Source organism: Equus quagga, chromosome 13 (genome assembly GCF_021613505.1).
Source record: "Equus quagga isolate Etosha38 chromosome 13, UCLA_HA_Equagga_1.0, whole genome shotgun sequence".
In the NCBI taxonomy this organism is placed as follows: Eukaryota; Metazoa; Chordata; class Mammalia; order Perissodactyla; family Equidae; genus Equus; species Equus quagga.
The window spans coordinates 37,998,056-38,023,367 of NC_060279.1; the positions used below are offsets into that span (position 1 = coordinate 37,998,056).

Here is a 25,312-nt window from a genome sequence, read left to right on the forward strand (position 1 = left end):
CTTTTGAAATTTCATATTTGTTTTACATCTATCACCTTGTTGAGATACACCTCAAGGCAGCCCATTTTTGTTTAGGTTACATGAATGTAAGATGTATATGTTTGAATTCTAATTTTTTTTTCTTAAAAATCGTTATCAGAAAAATTTCCGTGTCATTAGAATCTCTTTGTAGACATTTTTTACTTGTCCCTCTCCCTTCTTGGTTAAAGAAAATTTTTAATGGCTCGGTTACAGTCGAGTGTATAGATGTACCAGTGTTCATTTAACCATTCATTTAATATTGGACTTTTAGGTATTTTTCATGTTTTCACTAAAATAATTAAGATTAGAATGAATAACTTGATTACTAGTCTTTGCATGTCTAATTATTTCCTTAAGAAGAAGAATTATTAAATTGAATCTTGTAAACATTTGTCACATTCTTGATATGTATTCACAAGTGCAAAAGCAATTGTTTGAAGTTACTAAGAATTTTTCACTGAGTAAATACTACCAGGGCTCGGGTTGAAGGTCATAAAATCTTTTTAAATGGAAGGTTGTCTTGGTGTTAATCTTCTCCAATCCCTTGTTCTCGACAGTAGCAGGCCAAAAGTATCAGAGAGGTGGGGACCTCACTGTGGTGTTGATGGTAATCTACTACTTCAAGACTTACCAGATTCTAACAATCAAGAAGTTTTTCCTTTTGTTTGGTTATATATGTGCTCCTTTCTTGCAAAATAGAGGTACTTTGTCGTCCGCCCCCCCCCCCCTTTTTTGTATAGTTCAGAGTGGATTTTTTATTGGTTTGCTCCTTGTTTTTCTCTTTTCTAGACTGAATAAAATAATAATAATGGCAAGCTGCATTTGTATAATATTTCATTGGTCTCACCTTGATATATATTTCACTTAATCTGCTTGGCATCCCTGATGGGCAGATACCTGTGTTTTACAAAGGAAAAAAATGAGACTCTATTGCCAAGGTAACCCAGTTAAATTGTAGAACTAGGACATAAACCCAGAGTTTTTGATGCATTATCTGGGTAGTATAAAGTAATAATTAAGACTACAGATTCTACGGGGGCTGGCCCCATGGCCAAGTGGGTAAGTTCGTGCACTCCACTTTGGCGGCCCATGTTTTCGCTGGTTTGGATCCTGGTTGTGGACATGGGATTGCTCGTCAGCCCACGCTGAGGCGGCGTCCCACATGCCACAAATAGAAGGACCTACAACTAAAATGTATACAACTGTGTGCTGGGGGGATTTGGGGAGAAAAAGCAGAAAAAAAAAGATTGCAGATTCTAGAGCTAGAGTGCTTGGCTTCAAAACATGGCTCTGTCGTTACCAGCTCTTGGGAAAGTTTCTTAATCTCTCTGCTTCAGTGTCTTCATCTGGTCAGTGGGAAAAATGATAGTCCCTACCTCATAGTGTTGTTATGAGGAGTAAATGAATTATTGTGTGTAAGGTGTGTAGAAGAATGCCTGACATAAAATGAATATTCAGTGAATGTTGGATATTATCACTGTGACAGTACCACCACCTCCACCATTACCACCACTACCACATCACAGTCTTTGATTTCCAGGGTCTGACAGCTGGCAGCTTGGCTTTTCTTTTACTGCTGACTTTTTGGGTTAAGTTCTGGAAACAGTTGTTTTAGAGATTCTGGTCATGTTCTTGGTTTGTTTGCAGAAGAGCAAGACAATGAAGAAAGTGAGAAAAGGCGAAAAAAGAAAAAGGGTACCAAGAGGAAACGAGATGGAAGGGGTCAAGAAGAAGGGACTTTGGCTTATGACCTGAAGCTAGATGACATGCTCGACCGTACCTTAGAGGATGGCGCCAAGCAGCACAACCTAACAGCAGTCAATGTGCGAAACATCCTTCATGTGAGTGAGCTGTATAATTGAAATGGAGATTTTTCATGGAAAGCAAATAAGAATACTCAAGAAGTTCTTGACTCTTGGTTTGTGAATTACTAATTTTCTGAGTTACCTGTGGCAAAAAATATTACATGTCAAGATAGCTTTCTCTTTGTGCTCAGTACAAGTTTGAAATCTGAACACATGTTAAAGAAGAACTTAATTGGGAAGATAAACTATTCCTCTGCTTCCTTCCACTGATTGATTGTTTATTGTATTGTTTAGCAGATTGGAAGATGATAAGGTTCACAGTGGATTTACTCTTGTGGGGTGATATGTCTGAAAAGATGCCCAGCTAACAGTTTAAAGAACTTTGCACATATGCAAATACTATTCTTTGAAATGTAGCAAAGCAGCTATTTACAAGCCTTTGTTGTTTATTACTGTTTCCCTTAAGCATATTCTTGGTTATTTCAGAATCTCTTTTTATGTGAGCCATTCTTGTTCCCAGTAGCAGCTAATTAGATTGGTCCGTTTGTGCTACCTTGTTAGAAGCTCGTGCTTCTGTCCCAAACTTGCTTCTTTGCTTTCAGTTGCCTTGCTTTACCCCAATCTGAAGGCATTTGCATATCTAGCTCTCATTTACCCTATACATATGTCTAGCAGAGTTACAGAGAGATGAGTATTATCTAGATGACACATCTTTGTTGCATAAAGTGAAATTTCATCTTTCTCCAGGAAGTAATCACAAATGAACATGTGGTAGCAATGATGAAAGCAGCCATCAGTGAGACAGAAGATATGCCAATGTTTGTGAGTAGTTGATTGTCATTCTTTTAATGTCATGGAAGAGAGCTATCTGTAACTGTCTTGTAAACTGGCTAAGTGTAGGAGGTCACCTGGGAGTTTGTAAATAGTCTGACAGTAAGGGGCAAAGTTAGCCTCTCAAAACCCAAGAATCCCATGATGATTTTTATTGACTGTTTCCTTGTTGTTTTCCCCTGCTTAGGAGCCCAAAATGACACGGTCTAAACTGAAGGAAGTGGTGGAAAAAGGAGTGGTGGGTGTTTTTTTTCTTTACTGTTTATTTATCTTGGTAAATAAAGATCAAACTCCAAGTTACTTATGCAGCAAAAAATATAGGAAAGATTTATTGTAGTCTGGGTTTACCTCCTTAAAGAAATCTTTGTACAAGACATGTAGAGACCTAATATATGAAATCATTATCCTAGTTTATTTTTATTTTAGTTGATGTGGAAGTATTTCCTTTCTGGGACGCGCTAGATAGATGACCGTTTAGAAAAGCAACGAGTGAGGTCAGTTTTTCTATTCACGTGATAAGGTATGTGGCAAAGTGTTTAGAGTGATACTTTTCAAAGTGTGTTCCAGGGACACTTGCATCAAGATCACCCAGGTGAGGGGTCCCTCAGGAGTGCTTATTAAAAATGCACATTCTTGGGCTCACCTCAGACCGAGGAGTCAGGACTCATGGCTAGGTCCTGGGAATATGCATTGTTAAAAACACAACAGTTTATTCTTTTGCACACTAAATGTGAGAGCCACTTGAAGTCTTCTGGTACAACAAGCTCTTTGATTCTTGGAACCATGTTATAGCCTGCTTAACAAGGACTTGTCCACTTTGTGCTTACTTTCTGTGACACGGCAGCTGATAGTCCTGAGGGAGTCCATTCTATCTCTGATAGTAATGAAGATTTGCCTTATGGACCCCAAATGCATATTGTAGTTTTCGTCTGTCCAGTTCTGTTCCTTGCAGCCCCGCAGCAGAAATAAGTCTGGTTTTTTTCCACATGACCTTTCGTCTAGTTGAAGAAAACTCATATGTCTTTTTGTAACATTCTTTTCTTGCTAATGTCCCCCAATTTTTTATTTATTTTCATGTAACAAGGCTTTGAGTACCTTCACCAGTCTGATCCTTTTCTTCTGAATGTGCCTAGTTTGTCCGTCTCCTTTTAAACATATGCCTAAAGTAGAATCTGCTGCTCCAGATGTGGTTTACGTAGTACAGATTAAAGTTAGGTTATCCTCTCAGTGTTCCAGATACCATATTTCTCTTAATGTAGCCTAAGGTTGCGTTGGCTTTTTTTGACAGCCACATCAAGTTTTCTTGTCTAATTGAGTAACTGGTTGTATGAAGTGAAATTTCATCTTTCTCCGAGGAGTAATCACAAATGAACATGGGGTCACTACGATGAAAGCAGCCGTCAGTGAGATGGAAGTTCTATGAAGTCTGCCTGACATATAGAATTTAATTAACATTAATTTCGTATTTCATTTGGAAAAAAAACCTAAGGGGATCAAAATCAGGCTCTGGATTATGCTTACCAACCATGAATAGGTATAGAGAAGTTGGACAACCCAACACTACAGTTTATGTGGGAGAGCAAGGGTTAGAGTCCGCGTTTCTTGCTTCTTAATAATAGACTGACTCCAACACACTTCTGGATGCTGCCTTACCTTCCTAATGGGTTTGGCAGTAGGGACACTGATTGGTTCAGAAACAAACATGGGAAAAGGTGTGGACCTGAATCACATTGTTCCCTTTACCCCGTAGTGGGACTAGCTACACAGACCTAGATAAGTGGCCAGAACACAGCAGGGCTGCAGAGATGTGGAGAACCTAAGGCTGTTTGTAGAGGCAGAACCTACTGGCCTGTTGGATTTTGTTCATAAGATGATTTTGATTGAATCACAGTTAAATGGTCAAATTATACACTCCAATGGCAGTTTGTGAGCAGTAGGTAAGAGCTTTTAAAAAATTCCTTAAAAAACTTTCCCCCCAAACTCTATTGTTTTAAAACATACAAAAAGTTGAAAGAATTTTACAGTGAATCCAGATTCTGTCTAGAATTAACAATTGTAAAATGTTGCCATTATTGCTTTATATCTCTCAATATCTATATCTGTCTATTGTGTTTTCCTGTACTATTTGAAAATAAGTTGTGGAAAACTTGACACTTCTCCCCTAAATCCTTCCATAAAAACTTTTCATGGCTGGCCTTTTTGGAGGCATAATTATGGTAGATTATGTAATTGATTAAAAAAGACTGAAGTCAAAAAGCTACTATCAATATAGCATCTTATGTTTGTGTACTATTGTCGTTTACAAATAGTTTTCACATTCATTATTCCATGTGAACCCAAGCTGTGATATAAAGCAGGCAAGACACACGGTCCCATTTGTGGATAATATGGGTTCTTACTAGGTTTGAGGCAGAATTGCTAATGACAGAAATAGATTCTTCTCTCCTTTCCTTCTGTCATACTCTGACAAATATTTCAGAGTATATCCTCAGGGATAATCAATATCCCTAGAGCACTGCAGCTACATGTTGGGTAGATGACTCTTTGTGATGGTAAAGAGGAAGTAAAAATGAAAGTCTGTTTTGTTAAGAGAACTTAATTATTTATGTTCTTTATTGGTAGGTAATTCCAACATGGAATATTTCGCCAATTAAGAAGGCCAATGAAATTAAGGTAAACTTGGAAGAGAGAATTCTTATTCTTTTCCAGAAAGACTTCTTCAGTTTTGAAACCTAAGTACTTCCTTTCTATCGGTTAACTTTTTTTGGACCTATCTTCTTGCTTTAATCCCAGCTTTGTTTTTTCCCTTCCATTACTCTTAGGTTTGATTCTCATGCTAGGAATCTCTTTAACCCCTGCCTCTTGTTACTTGCTTTAGCAGCTCACTGAGCTCTTAGGAATTTTTTTTCCTGCTTTGCTTTCTTACTCTTATTTTCCAAATGCCTAGGATTTGTGTTTCCTATTGCTTCATTTCTTTCTATAATTGTACTTACGTAGCCTCCTCAGTTTGTGGATATCCACCTCGAAGAAGATGATTCCTCAGATGAAGAGTACCAGCCAGATGATGAAGAAGAAGATGAGACTGCTGAAGAGGTCAGTGGTTACCCTTGTGAGTGTTAGTTGATAGTAAAGAAAAAAATTTCGCTTAATAAGGCAGAGTGTCCTTAGTAATGTCACCTGTTCTGTAGAGAGGATTGAGACACAGGTCTTTTTTCTACCCATTTCTTTGTGTAAATCCAGGACTGTGAGAGGTGTTTTCTCCTTTTCATACTCCCTTACTTTTTTCACATCTTGTGTTACGAAATATAATACACATAATAACATACAGAACTTGGCATAGAATAAAAATAAAAATATACAGCTTAGATAATTATAAAGCTCCTCCTCATGAAACTTTCTTCAAAGTCGTTAAATATAACATTGCCAGGACACTCCTCATGCGCTCTTCCTGATCACATTCACCTCTCGCCTGCTAAAGATAACCACTGTCCTGACTTTTTGGTAATTACTTCCTCGCTCTTCTTTATGATTATATCACCTAAATATGCAGGTCTACACGCTATAGTTCAATTTTTTACTGTTTCTAAACCTTGTATAAATGGACCCATAGTGTATGTAGTATTCTTTTGTGTCTGGCTTTTTTTGTTTTTGGTTCAACATTAGTCCTTTGAGATTCATCTATACTGTTGCTTATAGCTAGAGTTTGTTCATTTTTATCACTGTGTAATATTCTATTTATTGATGTGTTCTTTAACGTCTTTGTAAAAGGATTTTGAACCAGTGCCTTACAATTTTACAAAATGGCAGTGCTGATGAGGATAGTGATCTGATCTCTCTGCACACCTTCAGGATATTAAGCTTCTATTTAAATTTTATTTTTCTCCTACTCTGACTGCGTGTTGATATTTTGTGATTCTTCTCTTGAGGTACTTCAAACTCAGTGGAATGAGGTAGGGGCATAAATATAAAAGTGAACTGGATTTGTTTTGTAGAGTTTATTGGAAAGCGATGTTGAAAGCACTGCTTCGTCTCCACGTGGGGCAAAGAAATCCAGATTGAGGCAGTCTTCTGAGATGACTGAAACAGATGAGGAGAGTAGCATATTATCAGAGGTAAATATGCATCATACAAAGAAGATAAGTTAGAGATAACTGTATAGGTAGATTATTTAACTGTATAAGTAAATTATTTATCCATGGTGATTCTGAGTTATCACCCTTTGCCAAACATGATTCAAGATCAGTAATCATGCCATTATCTCCCTGGTAATTGTGACTGGTTATAACTGTTCAGATTTTAAAGTCTCTTAAGTCAGTGAACAGTTAAGAGAAAACTGGAACTCAGTGATAGGGCAGGAGCTTCTGAGTTCTCATTAAGGGGCCAAATATGAGTGACTAGCAGAGTTTCTTTCTTTTCTTCTACTCTTCTTTCATACCTGTTTTCTAGTATTGTCTTAAAGCCATTTTTATTGTATTTCCCACTTTTGGTAACGTAGGTGGTATCCTATTGGCTTCACTGGAAATAGGATAAAACCTAATTAGATTAATAATACTTGATAGTGGCTTTGTTTTTACTTACCTCTGTCTAGAGGCGAAGAGAAAGATCACCAGCATGTGAAAAACTTGCCTCTTTTTCCCCACTTTTTTTTCTCTTTCTTCTTCCCTCTCTCTCTCCCTTTCATTTGTTAATGTAGTTGCCTCTTTTAATCAGGCTGAGAAAGTCACCACACCTGCCGTCAGGCACATCAGTGCTGAGGTAGTGCCCATGGGGCCCCCGCCCCCACCAAAGCCCAAACAGACCAAGGATAGCACTTTCATGGAGAAGTTGCATGCAGTAGATGAGGAGCTGGCTTCCAGTCCAGTCTGCATGGATTCTTTCCAGGTAAACGTTATAACTCTAAATCTCTCAGAAAGTTAATTGGAGTACTCTTAGTTGTTGCTCAGGTTGGAGAGGGAGAGGGGAAGATATTAAATTCTGATTTAATAACTAAGAGTCAAAAAAAAAAAAAAAGAAAGAGTCATGAAATTGTAGATCTTTGGTAACTCTGGTTTGTGCTATTTTATTGTAAGAATGGCAGCTCCTAAGGAAGCTATAAGGTATGTGAGAGCATTTTAAAATGTGGGCTATAGGAACAAACTTGACCCAATTCCCCCAAATATTAACCTTTACCACAATTGCTTTGTTCTTCTTTCCCTGTTTCTCATAGGTCCCTATACACATATTTTTTGTTCCCGAATCACTTTAGAGTATGTTACAGTCATGATGCTCTTGTAGCCCTACTTTAGTATTTCCTAAAAATTAGGATATTTGGTTATGAAAATAAGGATACAGTAATAATATCTAATCTATTAAAGTCCTTATTTAGATTTTACTACTTGTCCTAATAATGTTTTTTTATAGCAAAAGAAAAAAGTTTGTTTCCTGATTTGGGATCCAATCCAGGATTGTGTGTTATATTTAGTTATCTTGTCTCTTAGTCTCTTTTAATCTGGAACAGTTCCTCAGTCTGTCTTTGTCTTTTGTAACCTGACATTTTTGAAGCAGGTAGACCAGTTATTTTATAGAATGTTCCTCAATTTCGATTTTTCTCATATTTCCTCATCCTTAGATTCAAGTTATGTACTTTTGGCACAAATACCACAGAACTGATGTGTCTTTTTTGGTGAATATATCAGGAGGCACATGACATTTGTCATGCTAATTTTGGTTAAGATGGTATTTACTTGATTTCCTCACTGTAAAATTATTTTTTCATTTCTAAATTAATTAATATGTATCTTATGTGGATATACTTTGAGGCCAAACATCTTTTTGCCCACTAATTTTAGCATCCATTGCTTATTGCTTGAAACAGTCATTCGTATTGTTACTGCTCGAATGGCACAGTCTGCTTGCGGTGAGACAAAAGCCAATCGTCAAGAGGCAAAATGGTGGCAGAGAAAGGGCGTTTTATTACAGCGTGCTAGCAAGAGGGAAGATGGCCGACTAAAGTCCAAAAGAACCATCTTAAGGGGGCACAGAATCTTGAAGCAGTTGTATAGGCCAGTAGGTTATAAGGGAGGGGGTTAGGAACGTTGACCCTCTGGTGTGACAGACTGGGAGTCGCCACAGCAGGTCTTTCAGTTTTCACTGATGATAGCTATCAGCATAGATTCTGTTTGGGGGGTCATCACATTCTTAAGGAACTCAAAAGAACAAAGTTATTGTCTTATCGCAGCTGGGAGGTATCTGCACTAGCAGGGGTCATAAACTCTATAGGGCAGGTAGATCTCCTGGAGGATGCAACTCCAACTGGGTTAGTCAGTCAGAGGTCGTTCAAAGTTACGACATGGTCTCTTTTCTACAATATGGCTTCCCTTATGTCAGCCTTGTGTTAGGCCAGTTTCACTATGGTCATTGTCAAATGATGACTTTCTAAATTCCATCATTTAGCCAGTTCTTTTTAATGTTCCAAGTTTTCCCCACTAGTCTTGTAGGTCAATGAAAAATATGTCTGTCCTGGAATTTAAAAACAGAATATTGAATGGAACAGCTCTGAAAGGGTCATTTAATTCAATCACTCTGCTTTGGAGTGAATAAGTAGTAGTGTTGAGAGGTAATAGTGTTTTATATGGCCCTTTATTCATACACATACTGAATGATTGAAGTTGGGGAATAACAGTGTACAAGATGGAAAAGGTTTTTCCTCTTGGAGCTTATAGTCCATTGGAGAGAGAGAGACTCTAAGCACATAAATAATTTCAGATAGTGGTAAGTGCTGTGAAGTAATAAGAACAAGGAAATAAGGTGGTGCCTATCAGTGCTTTACATAGGATGATCCAAAAGGCCTCCTTGAGGAAGTGACAATTGAGTGAGATCTGAATGAGAACGAGCCAGACATCTAAAAGATCTGGGAAAAGAGTCTTCCCTACAGAGGAACAGCACATTCAGAGTCCCTAAGATGAGAACACTCTTGGCATGTTCAAAGGACAGAAAATAGCTGAAGTGTAGGAATCATGGGAGAGAGTAGTAGGGATGAGGTCAGAAAGCTGGACAAGAGCTAGATAACGAGGGTCTTAGAAAACCATCATAAGGAGTTTAGATTTTAACATGTCAGAAAGCTTTTTGTGGTATTTTCTGATGAATGTTAAAAATTTCTCTTTGGTTAAGGTGTGGGAAATCCTTTGGGTAAAGGTGTGGGAAATGAGCTATAGGAGAGCAAGAGAGGAAACAGAGAAAACTGTTAGGAGATTGTTGCAGTGGTGTGGGGAGAACTTCCTAAATGGATATACAGATTCAATACAATCCCTAGCCAGATCCCAGGTGCTTTTTTCACAGAAATTGACAAGCTTATCCTAAAATTCATATGGAAATGCTAGGGACCCAGAAAGCCTAAACAATCTTGAAACAGAATAAAGTTGGAGGTCTACACTTTCTTTTTTTTTTGAGGAATACTAGCCCTGAGCTAACGTCTGCTGCCCATCCTTCTCTTTTTTTGCTGAGGAATACTGGCCCTGAGCTAACACCCATGCCCATCTTCCTCTACTTTTTATATATGGGACGCCTACCGCAGCATGGCTTGCCAAGTGGTGCCATGTCCACACCTGGGATCCAAACCGGCGAGCCCCAGGCTGCCGAAGCAGAACGTGCACACTTAACCACTGCGCCATTGGGCCGGCCCCTACACTTTCTGATTTCAAAACTTATTACAGAGTTACAGTAATCAAGACACTCTGGTACTGGCATAAGAATAGACATATAGATCAATGGATCAGAACTGAGAGTCCAGAAATAAACCCTTACATTTATGGTCAGTTGATTTTTGACAAGCATGCCAAGACCAATTGATGGGGGAAAGAATAGTCTTCAACACATGGGCTGGGACAACTAGAAATCCACATGCAAAAATATAAAGTTGGACCCTTACCTCATATCACACACAAAAATTAACTCAAAATAGGTGAATTGACCTAAATATGAGATAAAACTTTTAGAAGAAAACATAGGAGGAAATCTTTGTGACCTTTGATTAGGCAATGGTTTCTTAGATAAAACACTAAAAACACAAGCAACAGGAGAAAACATAGATACATTGGACCTCATCAGTGAAACACTTTTGTGCTTCAAAGGATACCGTCAAAAAAGTGAAGACAATCCATAGAATGGGAGAAAATAATTGCAAATCACATATCTGACAAGGGAATTGAATCCATAACATATAATGAACTCTTGTAACTCAACTACCAAAAGACAACCTGGGGGCTGGCCCCGTGGCCGAGTGGTTAAGTTTGGGCACTCTGCTTCGGCGGCCCAGAGTCTCGCGGATTCGGATTGTGGGCGCGGACATGGCACCACTCATCAAGCCATGCTGATGTGGCATCCCACATGCCACAACTAGAGGGACCCACAACTAAAATTATCCAACTATGTACCAGAGGACTTTGGGGAGAAAAAGGAAAAATAAAATCTTAAAAAAAAAGACAACCTAATTCAAAAATGGGCAAAGGATATGAATAGACATTTCTCCACAGAAGATAAACAAATGGCCAATAAGCACATGAAAAGATGCTCAAAATCATTACTCATTAGGAAAATGCAAATCAAAACTATAATGAGATACCATTTCACACCTACTAGGATGGCTATGATATATATATATATATATATAAAATACATATATTATATAATACATCTTTTTGTGGTGGATGTTAACAAGTGTTAGCAAGGATGTGGAGAAATGTAGAATTCTCATATATTGCTGGTGGAACATAAAATGGTGCAGCCACTTGGGAAAATGGTTTGGTGGTTCCTCAAAAAGTTAGACATAATTACCCTATGACCCAGCAATTCCACTCCAAGAGAACTGAAGACATGTATCCTTGTGAAAATGTGTACAAAAATGTTCATAGCAGCATTGTTCATAATAGCCCCAAAGTGGAAACAACCCAAATTTTCATAAACTACTAAGTAGGTAAACCAACTGTGGTGTATCCATATAGTGGAGTATTATTGTGCAGTAGAAGGAATGAAGTACTGATATATGCTGTAAGATGTAAGAACTTTGAAAACATGGTAAGTAAAAGAAGCCAGAGACAAAAGATCACGCATTGTATAATTCCATTTATATAGAATGTACAATGTAAGCAAATCCATAGAGATAGAAAATAGGTTAGGGAGTAGAATTGAGTAGATTAGGGAAAATAGAATAGGGGGTGATTGTTAATGAGAATGGGCTATCTTTTTGGGGTGATGAAAATCTTCTAGAATTAAATAGTAGTGATGGTCACACAGTTCTGAATATAGTAAAATCCACTCAATTATACACCTTAAATGGGTGAATTTTATGGTATGTAAATTATATCTCAGTAAAGCTGTTATAAATGTTCCTGAAATGTTGGTTTTAAAACTGATGTCATTGTCCTTAAAGTTCCTCAGATAAAGAATAATAAGCCCAAATTGTTTAGAGAAGAGACCTTGTGGTTTTAGCTAAGAAGAGAAGCACGTGGGATGTGATGAGGTCTGGAGAATTTGGAAGCACTGCGTTCTGTGACATGTTTTTATCCTTCTCAATTGTCTAGCCCATGGATGACAGTCTCATTGCATTTCGAACCCGCTCTAAGATGCCTCTGAAAGATGTCCCCCTGGGGCAACTAGAGGCAGAGCTCCGAGCTCCAGACATCACCCCAGACATGTATGACCCCAATACAGCAGATGATGAGGACTGGAAGATGTGGCTGGGGGGACTCATGAATGATGATGTGGGCAATGAAGGTAAGTGGTTTTGTTTGCATTTATCATGTACTGTATTATCTCTATGGTAAAATTTTCGTTATTAGAAGCTTACTCAAGGGGTGTTTTTGGTTAATTGAATTTAATGTTGTATTTAACTGACAATTTAAGTCAATAGTTAATTTTTTTTTGGTTAAGAATCTTTTGAGTGCTGAGAGTCCTCCCCTAATTTCATGAGAGTGCACTGACTCACTTAAGGACTATTGTGTTAGTTAAGGTTCTTTATGATGCAAGTGAAAGAATCCTAACTGCCGCTTCCTGAAGGTCAGGCTTTGGGAAGGGCAGAAAAGTCTGCAGTGGAATTGAGGCCCTGTTAAGGTCCTCCTTCTCTCTCTCCAGCTGACAGCTCTACTTCTTTTTGTCAGTCAACTCCATCGACAGACCTGTCTTTTTCTACAAGGCTGGAACGATGGTCCTAAGCACACCATTTACTCTTGCTTTGTCCCAACATCAAAAGGACTGTCTTCTACAGACTCCAGTTTGAAAAATCCAGGGGAAAAAATCTGATTGGCTTGGTTTGATCACATGCCCACTCTCTTGATGTTGCATGGGATTGATAAGGAGACTATTTCAGCATGGAGTCCTGTGATTGGCAGCACCTCATAGGACAATGTGCTTGGAGTAGGCTGTTACCCAAAAGAGGTGATAATGGTTCCAGAAGTGGGGAAGGAGTATCGAACAGACAAAAAACGATGTTGACTACAGGCATGCATTGTGTAAGAATCCCTACTGTGACTCTTACTTCTTTTAGAATATAAGTAAAAGTTCTTACTTTAATACAGTGAAATAAAGATTAAAGTTGTCTTTGGTGATTTTTTTAAGTGTACTGTAGTGGAAATCAGGCTTCATTCATCATTTTGTGCAGTAAATTTCTGTAGATTTAGAGGTATAAGAGATTGACTTAGTTTGTAGTGCTTCCAGATGATGTCACATTCTTTTGATGGAATCAGGGCAATGTTGTTATTATTGTTATTTTCTTTTGACTCTCTTCAATGGGGAGTGACCAGAATATTCCTAATAGTTGTGTTGTGGAAGACTCACACTTTAAAAAAAAAAATGTATGTATAACTGAACCAAGGTCAAGGTTTTACTTGCATTTTTATCTGAACAGAATCATCCACTATCTCGCTTTTGTCTGTAGCCAAATTGATTGCTCCTATTTCTAGATCAGATCGTGTCCTATCAAATCTAATTATAGACAACCTAGAGAGCACATCTTTATTCTTTTCCCTGTCTCCTAAGAAGAACTACTATAAGTTTTATGTGTTGAAAGGAATAGTTCTTTAAGATAAATAAGGGCACATATAGTTTGGATGGAAATAGACTGAGTAAATGTTTGGGTAGGTAAGGCTAGGTATAAGTCAGGATAAGTGAATGAAAGAAAATAAGTCCTTGAGTGTACCTCATAAAGCTATTAATAATTATATTGTATGTCATTTGGCAAATATTTATTGAGTACTTTCCTTTTACAAAGGCATTGTGCTAGGCTCTATGAGAGATACAGGAGCATAAGCATTTTGTCATGGAGTAAAATGTGTGAATGGTGCCTGGTCCATTGTTAGATGTGCAATATACTTGATGTGTTTTGTTTTGAGGAATATTAGCCTTTAGCTAACATCTGCCACCAATCCTCCTCTTTCTTTTGGCTGAGGAAGACTGGCCCTGAGCTGACATCCGTGCCCGTCTTCCTCTGCTTTGTATGTGGGACGCCTACCACAGCATGGCTTGACAAATGGTGCCGTGTCCGCACCTGGGATCTCAACCGGCGAACCCTGGGCCACTGAAGTGGAATGTGCAAACTTAACCACTGCACCACCGGGCCGGCCCCTGCAGTTCATTTCAGATGAATGAAGTTGAATGAACTCAGATACGTCATAAAAGTGGCATAAATGCTGTTCTAAGGTTTTAGAAGAGAGAAAAAGTTCTTGTTTAGGATCATCAGAGACAGCTATATGAAAGAAGTGGTAATTGAGATGGACCTTTGAAAGATATTTGACAAGAGTGACAGTGAGAGGAGACAGAGCTGTGAAAGTGACATGACATAATATGTACATGGGTTCTGTAGGATATATCCTTCCAGGAGTTTTCTCTTATTTTCTCTATTAGAACTCTAAGAGTAAGACATGCTTGGTGTAAAGAAATCTAATATATCGTATAAAGAAAACTATTAAAGCTCCTCCTACCGGGGCTGGCCCCGTGGCCGAGTGGTTAAGTTTGCGTGCTCTGCTTCAGCGCCCCAAGGTTTCGCCGGTTCGGATCCTGGGCGCAGACATGGTACTGCTCATCAAGCCATGCTGAGGCAACATCCCACATAGCACAACCAGAGGCACTCACAACTAGAATATACAAGTATGTACGGGGGGAGGGGGTGGCTTTGGGAGGAGAAGAAGAAAAAAAAAAGATTGGCACCAGGTGTTAGCTCAGGTGCCAATCTTTAAAAAAAAAAAGCCCTTCTCCCTGATGACAGTTTCATGCCGCAGAGTGATCACTGATAATAGTTTGATGTGCATCTCTGGAGAGTTTTCAAATATGAAGCTACCTTTTTGTTTTCCACGTTAATGTGGCAATAGGAAGAATTTTAAAAAGACAGACAACAAGAAGCAAATTGGTTTGAATCTTAGCATTTTTCTTTTCCACCCACCCTCTATGGCAGAAGTGCTAATAAGCAACAAAATGCATAAACTTGTATGAAGGAGAGAAAGATGAAATTTGAAGCTGAGTCGTTGACATAGAAACTAGAGAATCAGTTCCTTAATAATCAACGACTGATATATTATCCCATTAGTTTTTCTGTTAGGACTTTAAGCTTCTGGCTTTTCCATTACTCACTCCTTTGAGAGTCTGATGAAAACTATACAGCCACTCCCCAGAAAAATGTACATATCTGCATACATGAAATTTTTTTCCTGTGATTTCTTTTGGATTTATAAATCTTTTGAAGTTCATTTATTGACACTTCCTTTTTCTACCAACCTACCTCAAGGTCCATGACACCAAGGCTCAAAATCTCTGCAGATAGGAATGAACAGGGACAAAGATAAGATCTGCCATTTTGTAGAAATCTCAGAGAAATTCATTGTGTCGCTTAGTGTTACAGAACCAATTTGTTATACTGCTAGGATTCAAACCCATTTTAAAATTCTAGGAACATGTCTCAAAGAAGTCTCACGGTATATTAAAGCATTTTTAAAGTGGATATGACTCTTCATAAGTAAGCTCTGCATTTTGCCCTTAGACCTAAGCTGAGACAAAATATAAACAGTAATTAAGTCAGCTTCTCATAGCTTTATCATTGGCAGCAGCTTTGGTCCCCTGATTTTCATCACCTTGGTTGAAAGAGCTAAGATGGTAGCTCTTGAGGAAGAAAAGCCAGGCAGTCAGCTATCAGGATTTGGGGAGTTTAGGGCAATGTTTCTCAAAATATGGTCTCTAGAACTTGAGTCAGAATCAGGGAGTGAAAGGATGTATGTTGGGTGTTGTTAAGTAAAGATACAGATTCCAGGGCCTCACCCGGTGTCTACTGAGTCAGAATCTCTAATAGATATGGTCTAGGGATCTCATTCTTATGTATCCTAAAGATTGTAAGCTACTGGTCTGGGAGAAGTAAGAGTGTATGATAGGGGTTGATTGAGGAAATGGAATAATGGTTGATCGGGAGGGTGAACATCTTCTTTCTTTAAAACTCAGTGCTTTTTTTGTTTTCTTATGAGGACGGATTAAAAAAGAGAACACAGGGGCTGGCCCAATGGTATAGTGGTTAAGTTCACATGCTCTGCTTTGGTGGCCCAGGGTTCGCAGGGTCAGATCCTGGTGAGGACCTACACACCGCTCATTAATCCATGCTGTGGTGGCATCCCACATATGAAATAGAGGAAGACTGGCACAGCTGTTAGCTCAGGAACATCTTCCTCAAGCAAAACAGGAAGATTGGCAACAGGTGTTAGTTCAGGACCAGTCTTCCTCACCAAAAAAAAAAAAAAAAAAAAACCCACAAAGCCAATGACGAGGATAGGTGTGGATCCTCAGATCTACTAGCTGAATTTAGTGAGTGCTGATAAATAGGAAATGATGCTAGATATAGATCCTAGTACCAAACTTTTGCCATATGCTGATCTATTTTTGTAGCTTTATGTGGCTATTTTCACATGTTCCTAGTACTGTCTGATCTACATGTTATTAAAAGTAAAAGTCTTATTTGCAAAAAATAATTAAGAGGCTGCACTGTAGGAGTACACCAAACTGAGATCAGCTGGGTAGATGCTGACGTTGTTAATCAGTTAAAAAGGTTATTAGACCCAGAGGGCAGATTCTATGACCAAGGTATTAAAAGCTAAGCTGAACTCAGAAAAGACCTTCCTAAATGACTTTTCACCATGTTTGCCAAATGAGCGATCCGCGAATACTGGCTGACCCATTTGTGTGGTGTGGGCAGAAGCTCTTTTGCACTTTTTGCACCCAAACAGATTGGGGTCCAAACCTGCACACACTACCCATATGTTACAGGCTTTTCCCAGAGCTTTCATTGTTCAGCAATGTTTATAAACCACTGTTTCTGAAGAGACTTATATCGAAAATAGTATAGAGATTAGGAAGACAGGATTCCATTCCTAAAGATTTAAAGAATTTTTATTGGGGAGATAAACCCACAAATGGATGAAAGAGACTTGACATTTAAATAGCTATGTATAAACAATGCAAATTAATATATTATAAACTGAGTATAAGTGTTGAGTAAAGAATATCAGGTTATATTCGGGGTAATCAGTACAGATTTTCCAATGATTGTGGGTCAAAAATGTGTGTGTATATATCTTTATTTTTAATGAAAGATATTTTTTATGAAAAATTAAACATTTATGGAAGGGTACAGAGAGAAAAGTGAGAGTTCTATTCTTTAATCTTTAATAATACTTCCTAGATATTTTCTGTATGTTCAATCAAGTACATATTTGAGATAATATTTTTTCCACAAAAGGAAGCATACTATACATATTGTTCTGCATTTGCAACTTCTTTCACTTAGCAATATAATTTAGATGTTTTCCATTGTAATACGTAGACATCTCCCTCTCTGTTTAGTGGCTAGATAGTGAGGAATTTAGTTACAGTAGTCCATTTATCTGTGGTTTCACTTTCCACAGTTTCAGTTACCCACACCAACCACAATCTGAAAATATTAAATGGAAAATTCCAGAAATAATTCATAAATTTTAAATTCAGCTCCATTGTGAGTAGCGTGACCTACTGGGTACTGGTACTGGGATCTATTTCTAGCATCATTTCCTACTTATCAGCACTCAGTAAATTCAGCTAGTAGATCTGAGGATCCACACCTATCCTAGTTATTGGCTTTGTGTTCTCTCTCTCTCTCTTTTTTTTGGTGAGGAAGATTGGCCCTGAACTAACATCTGTTGCCAATCTTCCTTTGTTTTGCTTGAGGAAGATTGTACCTGAGCTAACACCTGTGCCAGTCTTCCTCTATTTTGTATGTGGGATGCCGCCACAGCATAGTTTGATGAGCAGTGTGCAGGTCTGCGCCAACCTGCTCTGTCCTGCTGCAACTTGAATCATCCCTTTGTCCAGCATGTCCACACTGTATATGCTACGTGCCCGTTAGTCACTTAGTAGCCAGCTCTGTTATCAGATCTACTGTAGCAGTATTGCAGTGCTTGTGTTCAAGTAACCCTGATTTTACTTAATAATGGCCTCGAAGCACAAGAGTGGTCATGCTGGCAATTTGGATATGCTAAAAAGAAGCTGTAAAGTGCGTCCTTTAAGTGAAAAGGTGAAAGTTCTTGACTTAAGTAAAGGAAAAAAATCATATGCTGAGGTTGCTAAGATCTATGGTAACTTTTATTACAGTATATTGTTATAATTGTTCTATTTTATCAGTAGTTATTGTTAATCTCTTGCTGTGCCTAATTTATAAATTAAACTTTATCGTAGATATGTATGTATAGGAAAAAACATAGCATATATAGGGTTTGGTACTATCCACAGTTTCCACTGGCGTTCTTGGAACGGATCCCTTGCGCATAAGGGAGGACTACTGTATTCTCATTGTAGTAGTTGTTTGTTTTTTGTTTTAATTTAGTTCCTCAGTGGCACTAGCCGCATTTCAAGTTCTCAATCGCTGCATGTGGCCAGTGGCTACCATTATTGTACAATGCATATGTAGAACATTTCTATCCTTGCAGAAAGTTCTCTTAGATGGGACTGATCTAAAGTTGTCCAGGGAAAAATATCACCTTAATATAACAATTCCATAATTCAATGCCTCTTTCACAATTTTTATTGAGGAATCGTAAAGATATCATAGCATCAACATTAGAGAAAATTATGAGGGAGGAAAACACCCATATTCCTATGCCCTAATGTAACAAATATCTATTATTTTTGTATATTTTTAGTTATTTCTGAGTCTTATTGTAGGGATATAATTTTTTATACTTATGATTATTATGTGTGTGTTACATTGTGTCGCACTTTTGTCATGCATATATCGGACATTTATAGAATGGTTACATGTTTGCATTTTCTATGTATTTACTATTGTAGACTAGGACATCATAATTATAGTCATTCCCTGATTATTGGGAATTAGAGTCATTCCTTTTTTCATTATCAGTGCCTTTGTGTAAATAGTTCTACAAAAGTATTATTTTCATGAGATACACTACTGAAAGTGGGATTACTGAGATAAATTATATGTTCAATTTTCTGGCTTTTGCTGCATTTTGAGAGATTTAAGTCTTATTTGAAGGAAAGAAGGAACTTGGCTTATTGGAAAGAAGAGGTAGGATGAGAGTTAGCCGTGGGAAATGATCTGTGGAAAAAAAGAATAAGTTATTTAAAAACTTAAGAATATACTTTATTGGAAAAGATTCTTTTTTTTTTTTTTCTGAGGAAGATTCGCCCTGAGCTAACATCTTTGCTAATCTCCCTCTATTTTGTATGTGGGTTGCTCCCACAACATGGCTGCCCATGAGTGGTGTAGGTCTGTGCCCAGGAACCAAAGTGGAGTGTGTTGAACTTAACCACTAAGCCGCAGGGCCAGCCCTTGGAACAGATTCTTTTTTTTTTTGAGGAAGATTAGCCCTGAGCTAACATCTGCTGCCAATCCTCCTCTTTTTGCTGAGGAGACTGGCCCTGAGCTAACATCTGTGCCCATCTTTCTCCATTTTATATGTGGGACACCTACCACAGCATGGCTTGCCAGGCGGTGCCATGTCCACACCTGGGATGCAAACCTGGGGCTGCCAAAGAGGAACGGGTGCAGTTAACCGCTGTGCCGCCGGGCTGGCCCGGAACAGATTCTTATAGTGCTGAAAATCTTTAAGTTTTCACTAGAGATTTGAGTTCAGAGTTGGGAATAAGTGTCTGAAACATGTTTTTTCTTAGATGAAGCAGATGATGATGATGATCCTGAGTACAATTTCCTGGAAGACCTTGATGAACCAGACACAGAGGACTTCCGCACTGACCGGGCAGTGAGAATCACCAGTGAGTCTGTGTTTACTAGAGTCCTGCTCTTGACTGCTCCGTAATCTGCCTTTGTTTACTTTGTAGACTTTTGAGGGTGAAGTTTGCAGCCCATTTAAGTTAAGACATTGAAGCTTCCTCTACCCATTTATTTCTGTAATTCTTTAAATTTATGTATATGTTCAGGAAGCCTATCAGTCATTCATTTATACAATTCCACAGTCATGTATTGAGTCCAATATTTGGCACAGATTGTACTTAGGATACCACAATGAATAAGACTGGCCTCTGCCCTGCAGGATGTCAGCTTAGTAGGGGGACACAAACAGAAAAAGTTATAATACAAAGTGGTAGGGATTGTGATAGGTTGTGTTTAAGGTTTGCTAGTGGCCTAAAAGAGGTTGTAATCTCCTAGTGTATGGTATGGAGTAGGGTGGGAGGAGTGAGCCATTTTCTTTATGAAGATCTGTTTATTTTGGTACGTTTGACAAATAAGATTAGAGGAAACGTTGAAAGGAAAGGAACAGGGAGCAAGGAGAAAGTGTAGAATGAAAAGGCTTGAGGATTTAGGCTTGGCGAAAACTGAAGGACAGTCTAGGAAAGTAAGAGGAAAACCAGGATAGTCAAGTGTCAGAAACCAAGGGACAGGTCTTTCCAGAGGGAATGACTGGTCCACAATGTCACGTGCTGGTAATGAAACATTTTCTGCTTGAAGCAGAAAAGTAGATCTCATTTCAATTCAGCTCTGGACCTGGAATACACTTGCTTCCCCTTTTGTTTGTTACTTTCTCATGGACTTTGTATTATTGATTAACATAGAGCTGGTATTTTGCACAGTTCTGGGAACACTTGCCAGTCAAATAGTGAACTTTTCTGGGATGCCTGAACGAAGGGCCATCCTTTCTAGTCATAGAGGTCTGTGATCATAAGTGAAAACTGGGAGAGGATTTTCATTTTGTTCCTGCCCCTTGTCTTCTTATGTCTGATGTTATCATATTTAATTGTAATCCCTTTATGAGGACTTATCCTTACATGGATGACAAAAATTTAAAATAAAAAAGCATAGAATCACAGAATTTGAAAAGCTTCACGTGGTCACATTTTTTCTTCTCCCTGGAGTTTGTTTCAGCTTCTCTGATGTGGCCTTTAGTCTCTGTTTGGATACCTCAAGTGACAGGGAGCTCATCAATTCTGCAGATAGTGTGTTCTGATCTTGAACACCTCTTCAATTAACATTTTCCTTTTTGAACCTAAATCTACCGTTAATATTTGTATTGGCCTCTATTGCAAAAAATGTAATTTACTCCCAAGTGTGCATCGTAAAAGATGTTTCTTTTCCTAAGTTTTTTCTTTCTTATGCCAAACAAACCAAGTTTCTTCAGTTCTTTAAATGCCGCAGTTTCCAGACCTTTCACACCCAAGGTACCCTCCTTTGGATTCTAGCTTGTATTTAAAAAAAAATTTCCCCATTATATTTTATTATGAAACAGTAAAACACGTAGAAAAGTTGAAAGAATTGTACAGTGCACACCCATATACGCACCATCTAGTTTCTATAGTTAACTTTTGGTATATATCCTTTATCATGCGTCTATCCATCTATCTCCCTATTCATCTATGAATCCATCTTTTGGGGGTTTTTTTGATGCGTTTCAAAGTGAATTGTAGGTATCAGTATAATTCACTCCTAAACATTTCAGCATGCATATCATTAATTAGAGCTCAATAGTTGTTTACAGTTTCTCTTTTTTAAATAAATTTATACAAAATGTATTACACATATCTGAAATGTACCATTCAATGAGTAAATGAAATGACTTTAAATTTATCCCCATTATGTTCCATCCAATTAATTTGAAAAAACATAGAATTTTGAATCTGTCATCAGTTGATGTGGCAATCCCTTCCAGTTTTATATCATTTACAGATTGATAAGTGTGTTTTCTAGGTCTTCTGGGTCACTGATGGAGTTGCTGAATAGTTCAGGTCCAAAGCCAGGGTCTTATGACACACTGCTGGAGACTTCTCTCTTGACTCCATTCAGTACGCTAGACCAACAAACTATGAATTTACCATATTGTAAAATCATCTAGCTCACATTTTATGTGTGTCTTCCCACTAGAATTTAAGCTTCATGAGGGTAAGACTGTTTAGTTGTGTCTTGTATCCCAAGCATCTAGAACGTGGATTGAGGCTTAGTTCGTGTTCAGTAAATGTTTTTGAATGAAAGAATGATAGATATGAGGATTTTGTCAAATACCTTGCTGAAAATAACATAATAGGTGGTCTTGGAATTCTCCCTTGTTGCAAAATGAAACTTAGCTTCTGCCAAAAACATACTGTTTGGCTTTTTTGCAGAAAAGGAAGTGAATGAACTGATGGAAGAGTTGTTTGAAACTGTAAGTAATGATCCTTGAACGAGAACTCAGATGGTAAAAGTGGATTCTCCAGCAAGCTCTGTCCTTTGGTCCCAGGGCTCCTCCCTCTAGAAGGGTGCTCTGACCAAGTCAATTCCCCTTTCATTCTACCCAGGAGAGAATATAGTGGCAGGAGAATTTTGCTAATAAATAAACTTTAATTATCCATATGTAGGTTGTTCTTAGTAAAATTTTCCTTGCAAACTTTTGGATGGCCTCCCCAGTTATCATTTGGTATGGGCTTACAGATTGCAAAATAGTTGTAGATTATTCTGAGCATAGATAGTTACCTTTTGCATAAATTTGTCTCTTGAAAGATATTTCTTACCATTTTGAGTTATCCGTGCTCTGTCCTTAACCATTACAAGTTGGCTGATTAAGAGACTTTTTTCCTGACCTAATAGTTATCTCATGTGTGGGATGGTGGGAGCCCTGAAGTGAGAAAGGTTCTGATGCAAGCTCTTTCGTGGTGCAGCATTGTTAAAGTTCTGTAAACTGTAGTCTTCACTTTCCCTTCTCACTGCTGGAGTGACTTTCGCATGCCCATTCCTCAGGCAAATCCTCCTTTTCCTTTGCCCTCAGTTCCAAGATGAGATGGGATTCTCCAACATGGAAGATGATGGCCCAGAGGAAGAGGAGCGTGTGGCTGAGCCTCGGCCTAACTTCAACACCCCTCAAGTCCTACGGTAGGCCACCCAAAGACCTTAAGGCTTAGAATGGAGGATGAGTGTGTGTCTGAAAAGGTTTTCAGATATTTCATTTAATAAGTTACTGTCCCTAGCTACCTGCTGTTACTGATCTAAGGATGCAGAGCCCTGTGGAGGTGTTAGGTATCAAGTGAATAAGTCTCCTTATTATGGGGCAGTGCAGCTATAGACCAAGCTGTATCTGTTTGGGAAGGGAGAAAAAACAGTAGCTGGCATCCATAGCAGCTTCTCCAGATGAGCGGTGCTGGAGAGGTGGGTAGGACTCCATGTGGCCAGCCACAGAAACTGCCTCAAATTGTAGTATGTGTTATGTCCCTTTTGTTCTCCTTCTTCGCCATTAGCATCTGGTAAATGTTAAAGTTTGTTAATCGCCTAGGCATTAATTGAGCAAACCATGAAGCACCTGCTGTAGTGCTCTGAAGTCTGAAATACGTGTACTGCCATCTTCACATAAAGATGATACTTCTGTTGCTCCCCCCCAGAAAGTAGAGGCTTTAATTTTTCCCCCTATTTTTGTGATGGGTTTTCATAACCCATCTGTACTTTAATCTGTTGTTATCCATTCTGAACAGTGGCATACAGTTGTTACATGACTGGCTAGAGGTCAGGGTATGGTTTGTGCCATGGGTGGAACAAAGCAAAGCAAAGAGAGCCATGGCGTCTAATTAGCCCTGTGTTTTAATTTACAGCGTTACCTAATTAGAGAACTTGGGATCCATCTGAAAGTGAGACCTTCGGGGAACTTGCAATTTAGTGAAAAAGACAGAGTATACTAACCAATTTGCAAAAGCCAGAAATATCAGTCATATTCCATTGTTAATAAATACCATAATATAACTACAACAAAACTCAAGATTTTCATTTTTTTCAGCTTTATTGAGGTATAATTGACAAATACAGTTGTAAGATACTGAAAGTGTACAATGTGATGATTTGATATATCTATACCTTGTGAAAAGATTTCCCCCAAGTTAACACTTCTATCACCTCACTTTTTTTTTTCGAGAACATTTTCAAGGTTTCTAAGAGTGTGTATTTGACCCACTTATTTCAAGCCATAGTTTAGTTCGTAGAACAAAGTTCTGTTATAGCAGAATGGAACCATTCCTCCTGGGAATGTATTATAATGGGATTTGATCTGTAAATATATTTCAGTTCCACTAATCAAGTCTGTGTATGAATTTTTAAAATTTTGGAATTATATAACTACTTCAGTTACTTTCTGGTATTCAGTTGATTTGTCTGGGCTGCTGCTTCTCTTTCAGTTGGAAATGCAAACCTGGTTTAATCTTTGACTAAATATCGTGAGGAAAGTGTGTTGTTTGTGCTTCCCCTACCAACTATCCAAGTAATGCTTGTTAAAATCAGCTGTAGGCTATTTTTGCGTTATCTACTCTTTTTTATCCTTCTGTTCTGTTTCTCTGCTAGTGGCGCAGGTAATCAGGAGTTTTTAGTTCTCAGTAAAGACTGTACAGAGGACAGTCCCATGTCTTTAGGTTTTTACCCTGTGCCTACGCACACGTGCAGTAAATACTATAAATGGAAACATAATCTTTATCCCCGGAGGCTATTGAAAAAAGTTATTTAACTATTGCTACAGTATAAAAGATTTTTTGAAATATGATAACCTGCAAGCCAGAGCTCCTGGAGCAGGTCTTCTCCTGATTGCATGGGTATCAGCTAGTGACTAATCACTTAAGTGTGTTGTTCTGCTTCTACCTTAGAACTAGCATGCTGGGTATTTGGAGTCTTTCTTCAGCCCTGGACAAGTCTCTCTAGGGGTAGAAGGGTGGGGTTAGAAAACTTGGAGGAGGAAATCAGAGGGCTAAAAGAAGCTATTTTCATGGAAAGTGGGAGGGTAGTACTTGAACCACCTTCTCATTATTTATCTAAACTACCATGTATTTTAGTGTATTACCTTTTTGCTTCATCCTAGAAAGTCGGACATTTTAAGAAAGGAAGGCAGGGCAGCCTGAATGGATAGGAGTGGGAGAATGGGAGCAGCTAGACCTGGGATGGGAGTATTGGGTAAATTAGAGAACAAGTGTTGTACTTTGAGAAGATTCTGTATCACCATTAAAAACAAGTCACAGCTTAATGTGGATGTCAGTATGACGCAAGAATGACAAATTCCCATTAGCTCCCTGACTGCTTTATTGTCCAGATGTTTCTCTGCTCCTGGACTTTTGTTTAATTTCTCCTTCATTTGTATATCACTTGGAGAACTGATTGTAGAAGAATCGGGGGTGGCAATTCAAAACCATCTTCTTCGAATCTGTGG

The 25,312-nt window shown here is 38.4% G+C and overlaps 1 protein-coding gene across 6 annotated transcripts in view; it reads left to right on the forward strand.

Moving 5' to 3' along the window:
* LOC124249718 (GON-4-like protein) overlaps positions 1 to 25,312 on the forward strand; it is a 66,013-nt gene that overhangs the window by 19,316 nt on the left and 21,385 nt on the right. For 5 of the 6 annotated variants that reach the window (XM_046680967.1, XM_046680964.1, XM_046680961.1 and 2 more), the window contains 11 exons: positions 1,669 to 1,862; positions 2,574 to 2,648; positions 2,845 to 2,895; positions 5,280 to 5,330; positions 5,655 to 5,750; positions 6,650 to 6,769; positions 7,368 to 7,538; positions 12,215 to 12,407; positions 19,827 to 19,928; positions 22,266 to 22,306; positions 22,907 to 23,010. In XM_046680967.1, coding sequence (XP_046536923.1) covers positions 1,669 to 1,862; positions 2,574 to 2,648; positions 2,845 to 2,895; positions 5,280 to 5,330; positions 5,655 to 5,750; positions 6,650 to 6,769; positions 7,368 to 7,538; positions 12,215 to 12,407; positions 19,827 to 19,928; positions 22,266 to 22,306; positions 22,907 to 23,010 — 1,198 coding nt within the window. The remainder of the gene's footprint in view (positions 1 to 1,668; positions 1,863 to 2,573; positions 2,649 to 2,844; positions 2,896 to 5,279; positions 5,331 to 5,654; positions 5,751 to 6,649; positions 6,770 to 7,367; positions 7,539 to 12,214; positions 12,408 to 19,826; positions 19,929 to 22,265; positions 22,307 to 22,906; positions 23,011 to 25,312) is intronic. The other variant, XM_046680963.1, reaches the window with a different exon arrangement.